At 43.7% G+C, this 10,772-nt stretch overlaps 1 protein-coding gene across 1 annotated transcript in view; it reads left to right on the forward strand.

Moving 5' to 3' along the window:
• Positions 1–5,933, forward strand: part of LOC310785307 (integrator complex subunit 3-like) — an 84,296-nt gene extending 78,363 nt beyond the window's left edge. The window contains 3 exon segments of the mRNA XM_083646329.1: positions 507–579; positions 1,403–1,559; positions 5,200–5,933. Of these exon segments, the coding sequence (XP_083502455.1) occupies positions 507–579; positions 1,403–1,559; positions 5,200–5,277 (308 nt within the window). The 3' untranslated portion in view covers positions 5,278–5,933.
• The last annotated feature ends 4,839 nt before the right edge of the window (positions 5,934–10,772 follow it).

A 10,772-nucleotide genomic window follows, 5' to 3' on the forward strand; every position in this document is an offset into this window, starting at 1 on the left:
GAAGCCACAGGACCGAGCACACCCTGAGCTGCACTTTCTTCACACCCTAACCCTAATCTAAACCACATTGTTTTACTTGCCGCACATTTTCAGGAAGAAGCAGTTTTTGCGACCAATCAAATAAGTTGGGGGCGTGGCTTTCTTACAGAAAAGTCTTCTTCCAGAAAGGCTTCGGGGCCAACTTGTGCCACAGCACAAGTTTTTCACAGCAGCCATTTTGTGTCTAAAGGGCAGAGTAAGCACAGGTGCAACCAAAACATTAATGAGGGCTCCAGCACTGGAACACCTAAATGCATTGGAATCAGGAAACCCTCGTTAATTTTTCGTTCCACCTGTTTACCCTGCCTTTTAGACAGAAAATGGCTGCTGTGAAAAAGGTCAGTTGCATCTCATATCAGGCTAACACTGTGACAGCTTCTCATTTGAGGTCACCTACATCTACCAGCTGTTTGTTCTTTCCCAGAACTTTGACTCATTTTGTGACTGATTGATTTGTCTCTGTCCAGTCTTCACCCAGACCCCCATCCTACAAGCTCTGCAGCACGTCCAAGCCAGCTGTGATGAAGCCCACAAGATGAGGTACACACACACACACACACACACACACACACACACTCACACACACACACACACACACACACTCACACGCATACACACACACACACACACACACACACACACACTCACTCACTCACACACACACTCTCACACACACACACACACACACACTCACACACACACACACACACACACTCACACACACGCACACACACACGCACACACACACTCACACACACACACACACACACTCACACGCATACACTCTCACACACACACACACACGCATACACACACACACACACACATTCAGTCACACACACACACTCGCACGCACACACACACACTCACACACACTCACACGCACACATACACACACACAAACACTCACATAAATCGCCAACTATTTTGATAATCGGTTTAAGTAAGATCAGTAAAAATTCTCTGATTCCTGCTTTTTAAGTGTGAATATCTTCTGGTTTATTCCTCCTGATATATAAACTGAATAGTTTTGGGTTGTGGACAAAACAAGACATTTGAGGACGTCATCTTGGGCTTCGGGAAACACTGATCCACATTTTTCACAATTTTCTGACATTTTATAGACCTGTCTGTCTGCCTGTCTGTCTGTCTGTCTGTCTGTCTGTCTGTCTGCCTGTCTGTCTGTCTGTCTGTCTGTCTGCCTGTCTGTCTGTCTGTCTGCCTGTCTGTCTGTCTGTCTATCTGTCTGTGCCTGCCTGTCTGTCTGTCGGTCTGTCTGCCTGCCTGCCTGCCTGCCTGCCTGCCTGCCTGTCTGTCTGTCTGTCTGTCTGTCTGTCTGACCCATGTGTTTGTGCCGTCACAGGTTCAGTGACCTGTTCTCCTTGGCGGAGGAGTACGAGGAGTCTCAGGCCAAGCCTCCTAAGTCTCGCCGTAAAGCTCCCGCCTCCTCGCCGCGCTCCCGCAAAGGACAAGCGCCGCCCACCAACAACGAGGAGGAGAGCGCCTCCAGCAGCGCCTCGGTAGGTACTGCACATCAGAGGCACTGAGGCAGGGCAGAGGGCTCGTGTCTCAAGAGCTACTTTCAGACATCAACTCTGGTCCATTCCCCGGATTTACCCTTCTAGACAAGAGGCTTGTTGGTGTGTGTGTGTGTGGGGGGGGGGGGGGGGGGGGGGGGGGCATGACGTAGTGCTGCGGGAATCAGTGTTTTAACTTAATGCGAGACAAACTTTTAATTACATTTTTCAATGTAGACTACATCAGAGATGTCTATTTCAGAAAGCAATTCTCCACTCCACAGGTTCAGTGTGTTTCCCACAGGATTTAGAGTTAAAAAATCTCTTAGAAATCTCACTTAACTAAGGTCACTGAGCTCTACTGATTATTTCCCCTTGATTTGATTCATGACAGATTTGTAAATGATTTATTCATGACAGACTTGTAAATGCATATTTGGACAGGCACATACATAGGAGGAGATTTCTTCATTCTCTGCTCTTAACACATTGACTGCCAGCCGTTTTTTTTTGCTGTAGGTAGCTTCTGCCAAGCCGTTTTTTGAGGATTCTGGCTCATTTTACAAGAGCCGAGGATTATTTTCTGCTTGGAGTTTGTGAACATACAATATCTCAAAAGTACTAATAGAATGTGTACTTTCTCTGTCTAAAAGAGTTAGTTTGTAGAGTTAGTAGTTATGTAAGCATTAGCAATTGAATACAGCATGGTTTTAGCGTCAGAAAAAATATTCAGAGATAAACGGCTTTTTGTGAAATTCGATCACTTTAACCATTCATTTTTGGCATCAGTAAGACCTAAACAATAGTTTTGAACAGTAATTTCCTCCATAACAGCAGGAAACTCCCCTCTGCTCAACTCCTCCCTCCGTGGGCGTTCTTCTTGGCTGCAGCGCCCTGTCACAAGCACTTTCCTACCTGTGCAAATGCACTTTCTCATACTCTCGACCTCTCAAATAAATTTCTGAATAGAAATTAAATTACTCTAAATTAGAGCGAAAAAGAAACAAAAAAGAATGGGTTGAAAATCCCATTCTAAAAGCCTTTTATGGCTGTTTCCAATTTGCAAAATAGCCTGCTGCACCACAAGCGTGTCACCAGTCTCACTGCCCCGCTGCCGCTGTGCGGCTGTGCCTGGCTGTGCCTGTCTGCGTGGCCGCTCCCCGAGGAAGCCCGGCTGGACTCGCCCGCCTCCCGGAGCCCTGGCCGAGAGCTCCGATGAAGCCCCTGCGACTCTGGTCATATTTACGCTGCGTGCCTCAAAGTGTGCTCCATCCGCAATCCACGATGCAAGTTTGCAATCCCGCACCGCCAGCAATCAACGCGAAAACGAAAGCGCCTCCGCCAATCCATTTTCATGAGAATGGAAATGGATCACAGTGCTTTTTGCTTGCCTTCCTACTTCCTTGTCGCCACTTAGTGGGTCGGTGGAATGGGTTGTACACGTTGTACACGTCCAATACTTATATAAGATATGTAAAAGGGTTAGATGCACAACCCCCCGTTAAAAAAAAAAAATCGATGCCAAAAACGTGTTTACACGTTGTTGGCAGTCAACAGCTGGATTCTGAAAACGTGTTTACACGTTGTTGGCAGTGAATGTGTTAATTGGAACCTGAGGAAGGGATGCTGCCCCCTCCAAACACAGGGTCGTTAACAGGGTTGTTCCTGTGTTGACTTTCCCCTGTTAGTGTCAACGACGCTACTTAAAGCTGGGGCTTAGGGCTCGAAGGAGCAGAACTGAAGACAAATATTCAAATATCGAACGTGTTTCGCGTCCGAAAACAGGGCACTGCACTCCGTCGGGTCGCCATCAGAGCACCCCCCGAGTTTCGAGTCGATCCGACCAATGGTTCTGGAGACACGCGAAGGACAGACAGAGAGAGAGAGAGACAGACAGACGCTATCGTCATTATAGTATAGATAAAGCTGTCTTATACTTTTAACCCGCTTACACCTGACACTAACCTCACCCCCAGGCTCTCAAAGGAGAATACAAAACAAACACGTTCATCCGTGCATCCGCTGACGTAATAATGTCTCATCCTCGTTTATTCGGTTCCTTGTTTCATTCCAAACAAACAGAGTCCGCTGAGGAAATGTCTCGTCCTAGTTTATTCGGTTCCTTGTTCCAAACAGAGGGAGAGAACAGAAAAAAAGTCAGCTTGCTACTGGATCAATAAAACACCTTCGCTACTGACAACCATGGCCATTTTATTCAAAAAGAGCGACGCTACACCGTGGACACGCACGCTACTATGGAATTAAAAACTAGTGCCCCATACACTGCTTTGTGACGTTACTAGGCTACTGCCCTTTTCAACAGCGGTGGTGATAAGTTTGAGTTGCACAGCACTGCAGGCACCAACATTACTCAAAGATATATTATGCTATCAGTACATAAATAATCTCTGTTATCTTGTTATCGTTATCACTGCAACAAAGTGCATGCGCACATTTTCAATGAAACTGCTTCATCTCTCTCGCATAGACAGACCTATCTCCACAGTCCACACTTTGCACTGTGCGAGGCTGCCAGGCAGCGCTTCATATGAATCTCTCATAAGATCGTGGTGTTTTTGCAATGTCAGCGTAGGTAATCATGATGTATATTAACTTTATTACAACTTCGGCATGGCAATATCTGCTGCTTTACCTTAACACAGTGTGACTGTCACACTCACAACAGCCAACCAGTCGAGTCCGCTGCACTCGCTTACAGGCAGCAGAGCCTCGCTCTGTGCAGGCTGAAGAGAGAGCACTGAGGTGTCAAGATTTCATCTCTGAGCCCTCTGATAGGCTATTGCTCAATGTGTAACCAATCAGATAGCTCTGTGGGTGGGACATTGCTCCAGATCACACAGAGGGAACTACTGTAGGAGACAGAGGCTTCTTCCAGCTGCAGCAGCCCCAAATTAGCGCATTTTTTAAATTAAATTATTATATCGGCAAACAGCCAATGAAAATGCCGATACAGATCATCGGCAAAATGCTGAGTATCGATGCCGATAATCGAAAATGCCAATAATCGGTCGACCCCTACTATAAATGTGTTATTTTCGCTTCTATTTGAAAGGTTCTGCATTATATTATTATAATTTGGGTACGACTGGAAAGCTGAGACTCCTGTGGATTCAATGAGCCCAATTGTATTCATGTGTGATGATGCTAGTCACATAGTAGCCATTTCATTGTAGTGAGACCATTTTTCAAAACTTGACCTCACTGTATAAAATGAATTTATTTTACTTAGTAATGTGTCTTACATGTTTCTGTAGTATGTGTGTTGAGCCTGTACTTTAGCAATGTGAATCTGTGGTCTTTATTGCCATAGTATTTTTTTTACATGTAAATTGGAAGGAGGCAGGCACTTAAAGTGTGGTCACCCAGGGGCACCACACTGTATTAAACCAGGCCTGACTGTATGTCACTTTATTTGTTAGAAATAATTATGAGGCGGTGCCCTTTTTCCCACTTGAGCCCCCAAAATGTCTGCGCACACCCCTGGTAACTGTTGGCTACTGATGTTTATATTTTTATTCTTTATTTCAGTTCCAGAATTAGATGACACTGTGTAGACATTGTCATGTTAAATGATGATGAATGTGTGTGTGTGTGTGTGTGTGTGTGTGTGTGTGTGTGTCAGGAGGAGGAGGATTCCAAGCCCAAAGCTCCAAAGAGGAAGAGGAAAGGCTCGTCAGCCGTCGGCTCCGACAGCGACTGACCGGCCCGCCGACCAATCACACGCCAGCAGCTGCCATAGAGACCAGCATGACTTACAGGACCATCGGCCAATCTACTGCTTCCCCCGACCGCTGGAGCCGGAAGCCCCTCCCCCTCCCAAAGAGAGACACCTCTGAGATGCCGAGGGAGGGGTGGTGCTCTCGAAACGGACTCTGACACGCCATTGGCCGGAGCCGTGGAAATGCTCCCTGTCCTTCCTCTTCTCGATGCTCATTGGCTCGTGTGGAGTCGCTCTGTGTGGATTGGAGGAAGAGATGGGGTGCGGGGTTTGTTAATGAATTTGGCGACAGACTGAAAGACAGACTTGTAGACGATGACTCTGATGTTTCCATAGAGGCTGTCGCTCTGGCGCCCCCCCACGCTGCACCTACAGGAGGAGGCGGAGTCAAGAGACGAGTTTTTTAACCCAGGGATCAGGATGTGATGTTTATTGTTTTTCTTCTTCTTCAGGGGTTCTGGACCAGACTTCCTGTTTTTAAACCAGCCACTTCCTGTATGACCTTAGCTCTGAGACGCAGCTGTGTGTCCCGAACTGTCAATGTCTGATGAATTGTGCATAAAAAAACAATCCGTTACTGAGATGGAAGGTTGATTGGTATTTTTCTGACAGAAAACACTCAACACACTTCGCTCAATTTTCCCCTTTCCTGTTATAGCAGAACTATTTCCTAAGTCGGTCAGTTTTGCTGCTATTGTCCAAAGTCAGACATCTACGGTTAGCTACTGTTATGACCATGTACTGTTTACAACCAGTTTAATGGTGTAAAAGTCATATATAACTTCTTATCTTTCTAGCAGCATATCGTTTTAATCCTTCAGTTTAGATTTGTCTTTACCAGAGTCTGAAAAAGGACGCTATCACCAGTCATTTAGCATCACGCTAGGCTAACCCAGAGTCGGTCAGCAGGCATCATTCTAATGTAAACAATGCAGTTAAGTTACCTCACGTGCGTTCTATGGCTTTCTCTCACCAGTCACTTTCCTAAACTATGTGGACATTTAAATGGCCGTGTATTCATATTAAATTTGACATGTAGATTGTTAGACGTGTAAAGTAATTCCACAACACTAGCTGGTGTTCTTTGAAATTAATATCCTCACAAAAAGACCGGGCAGTACGTCAGACCAGACGTGACCGACTCAGGACAATAGCAGCGGAGAGTGACCGACTTAGAACATAGTTACGTTACCACGGACACGTCTGTTCAAAGGTAACATCATTAAGTCATTACATTGGTAACACAATCTTCACCGACACATTCAATTATAAGTACAGGTAGTCACATCTTAAGTTAGCTAATGTTAGCAAAATGCTAAATAGCTACCTAACGTATAGCTACATCAAGAGGAGTTATACCGCGTTCATGACAACTCGGACCGCCGGAAAAAATGGGTTCCGACCTGTAAAAAGTGAATTGAACGGTCGTACAGGTCGGAATTACAGATGGGAAATTCGGGTATCATCCAGAGCTCTGCTTTGCCCGAGTTGACGTCATAGCCACATCAGAATGGCAACTTGTATCGTTAATGGTAATCACAGAAATATTATAAAGATGTTTGTTAACATTTGAACACAAAATGTGATGTCCTAATTATGTAATGTTAATGTGTGTTTGTGTCATCTATGTTTCGCTCTGATTAGAGCTGATGTGAAATTCAGCATGTTCGGTTAGCATTGTTAGCTAGTAAATAGCTACAATGCTAACTGAACACGGGTTGCTATAGCAACCTATAGCCTGTGTTTGTTTTTTTCCCTCGAGCGGGCAGTGCAGCGTGAACGGAAATATGTCGATGCGGAGGTTCCGTGTTGAAACTTACGGCGGTCCGAGTTGTCATGAATGCGGTATTAGCCTAATGTCAGATGACCAACTTCCTCATTATTTCTGTAGTAACGTTAAGGGATTTGGAAAGGACAGATTGGTTGGTTGCGGAGTCATATTTTTAAGATGACATGAATTATAGTTGGCCAGAAATACGGATGAAGTTGGTGATCTGACATTAGGCTAACTCCTCTTGATGTAGCTCTATAAATTAGTTAGCTAGCATTTTGCTAACATTAGCTATGTGACTATAGGTGTTTGTGATTCTGGAAATCTTAATGGTGCCAGTTTGTAGCCTACAGAGATTAACAGGTCCAGTTTTGGGAAACGATGGCCAGCAGGTTTTGGAAATGTTTCCCCCCCCCCCCCTTTTTTTTTTTTTTTTTTTATAGATGTTGGACCTGTTAATCCAGCCTAGGTGTTGATGTGATGGATTAAAAACCTAAATAAATAAACATTTGCAGAAGACAAGAACAAAACATCATCAAAAAAGAAAGGAAACAGTTTAAAGTCCCTGGAAACCAAAAATAAATGTTTTGGTGATTAAAAATGTCACCAAATATATAGAATTAGGTTACAAAATCATGAAAATCTAAGCAGTATTCTCTGCTCTGAAACTGGGTGTGTGCTGATGTACTCCTCCCGCCTCCAGTGCTGCACAACTTGATACATTTAGATTTGTTTTGTATTATTGTTATTCCAGGGTAGAGGCACTTCAGCCTTTATAGTGTTGGGGGGGGCATGCTAAATCTCTCCATGATGTCCTCTCTGGGCCCGCCCAAAAAATCCTGATCACAGAAATGGTGAAAAACAGTCGAACTCCACAATTCAGTACTTTTCACATGTTTTTAGCAACTAATTTCTAACGTGTGTAATGTGTTTAGAAACAAATCTCTGAAATTGTTTTCCAGGGACTTTAAAGTCAACGGTGACCCACCCTGGATGGTCTCAGTGTTTTCTTACAGGGTTTTAATGTTCAAATTCACAGCTCTGAAGCCCTGCCTCCTGCCATGCAAAACCGCCAACCATTGGTCGTTCATCTTCAACCACCCCACCCCCACCCTTTTTCCCATTGGCCACATGTGAGATCTGGGACGTTCTCATTGGATGATTTTATGCTCTCAATGGACGTTTGGACTAAAGGACGCGTGCAGAGAAGGACTGAAAAGAGTTGCTGAACTTTTAATGGACATTTCTTTCTACTGACCTATTTTCATAAAAAAAGGATATTAATAAAAAAAATAAGACAAGTCCCATGCATTTTACTGTTTTCTTCTACAATAATTGTATTACGTTTTCCATGTTCAGAAATAAGTTTAGTAGTTTGACTTTGGTGTCTGATTTCTTTCCTGAGCTCCTAAAGTTTCATATCCACTGTAAAGTCCATTCTCAGTGTATGTGCACTGGAGGCTTCAAGTTTCCACATGGTCTCAAATGGGGGTCTGGGGACCCCCAGGGGTCCGTGGCACTTTGCCAGGGGGTCCGCGAAACGTTTTCAGGAAAATAAAAATGTTTTGTGTGCGCAAAAGATTCATAGTTCAACGGAAATATTTTATGCTTTAAATCTAAAATGGTTAATGGATTACATTCTAATCTAACAAACCTATCAATTTAAATGTCAAGCATGTTGCTTGCTGCTCATTGGCTCGTGTGGAGTCGCTCTGTGTGGATTGGAGGAAGAGATGGGGTGCGGGGTTTGTTAATGAATTTGGCGACAGACTGAAAGACAGACTTGTAGACGATGACTCTGATGTTTCCATAGAGGCTGTCGCTCTGGCGCCCCCCCACGCTGCACCTACAGGAGGAGGCGGAGTCAAGAGACGAGTTTTTTAACCCAGGGATCAGGATGTGATGTTAATGTGACGAAGGTGATCGTTTTCTTTTGTTTTTCTTCTTCTTCAGGGGTTCTGGACCAGACTTCCTGTTTTTAAACCAGCCACTTCCTGTATGACCTTAGCTCTGAGACGCAGCTGTGTGTCCCGAACTGTCAATGTCTGATGAATTGTGCATAAAAAAACAATCCGTTACTGAGATGGAAGGTTGATTGGTATTTTTCTGACAGAAAACACTCAACACACTTCGCTCAATTTTCCCCTTTCCTGTAATAGCAGAACTATTTCCTAAGTCGGTCAGTTTCGCTGCTATTGTCCAAAGTCAGACATCTACGGTTAGCTACTGTTATGACCATGTAATGTTTACAACCAGTTTAATGGTGTAAAAGTCATAAACTTCTTATCTTTCTAGCAGCATATCATTTTAATCCTTCACTTTAGATTTGTCTTTACCAGAGTCTGAAAAAGGACGCTGCCTATCACCAGTCATTTAGCATCGCGCTAGGCTAACCCAGAGTCGGTCAGCAGGCATCATTCTAATGTAAACAATGCAGTGAAGTTACCTCACGTGCGTTCTATGGCTTTCTCTCACCAGTCACTTTCCTAAACTATGTGGACATTTAAATGGCCGTGTATTCATATTAAATTTGACATGTAGATTGTTAGACGTGTAAAGTAATTCCACAACACTAGCTGGTGTTCTTTGAAATTAATATCCTCACAAAAAGACCGGGCAGTACGTCAGACCAGACGTGACCGACTCAGGACAATAGCAGCGGAGAGTGACCGACTTAGAACATAGTTACGTTACCACGGACACGTCTGTTCAAAGGTAACATTATTAAGTAATTACATTGGTATCACAATCTTCACCGACACATTAAATTATAAATACAGGTAGTCACATCTTAAGTTAGCTAATGTTAGCAAAATGCTAACTAGCTACCTAACGTATAGCTACATCAAGAGGAGTTGTACCGCGTTCATGACAATTCGGACCGCCGGAAAAAATGGGTTCCGACCTGTAAAAAGTGAATTGAAACGGTCGTACAGGTCGGAATTACAGATGGGAAATGTGGGTATCATCCAGAGCTCTGCTTTGCCCGAGTTGACGTCACAGCCACATCAGAATGGCAACTTGTATCGTTAATGGTAATCACAGAAATATTATAAAGATGTTTGTTAACATTTGAACACAAAATTTGATGTCCTAATTATGTAATGTTAATGTGTGTTTGTGACGTCTATGTTTCGCTCTGATTAGAGCTGATGTGAAATTCAGCATGTTCGGTTAGCATTGTTAGCTAATAGGTAGCTACAATGCTAACTGAACACGGGTTGCTATAGCCTGCGTTTGTTTTTTTCCCTCGAGCGGGAAGTGCAGCTTGAACGAAAATATGTCGATGCGGAGGTTCCGTGTTGAAACTTATGGCGGTCCGAGTTGTCATGAATGCGGTATTATAATGTCAGATGAGCAACTTCCTCATTCTTTCTGTGGTAACGTTAAGGGATTTGGAAAGGACAGATTGGTTGGTTGCGGAGTCAGATTTTTAAGATGACATGAATTATAGTTGGCCAGAAATAAGGATGAAGTTGGTGATCTGACATTAGGCTAACTCCTCTTGATGTAGCTCTATAAATTAGTTAGCTAGCATTTTGCTAACATTAGCTATGTGACTATAGGTGTTTGTGATTCTGGAAATCTTAATGGTGCCAGTTTGTAGCCTACAGAGATTAACAGGTCCAGTTTTGGGAAACGATGGCCAGCAGGTTTTGGAAATGTTTTTTTCCCCCTATTCTTTTTTTTTTTTTTTTTTTTTTTA

Source organism: Poromitra crassiceps (assembly GCF_964638095.1).
Source record: "Poromitra crassiceps genome assembly, chromosome: 11".
NCBI classification, from domain to species: domain Eukaryota; kingdom Metazoa; phylum Chordata; class Actinopteri; order Beryciformes; family Melamphaidae; genus Poromitra; species Poromitra crassiceps.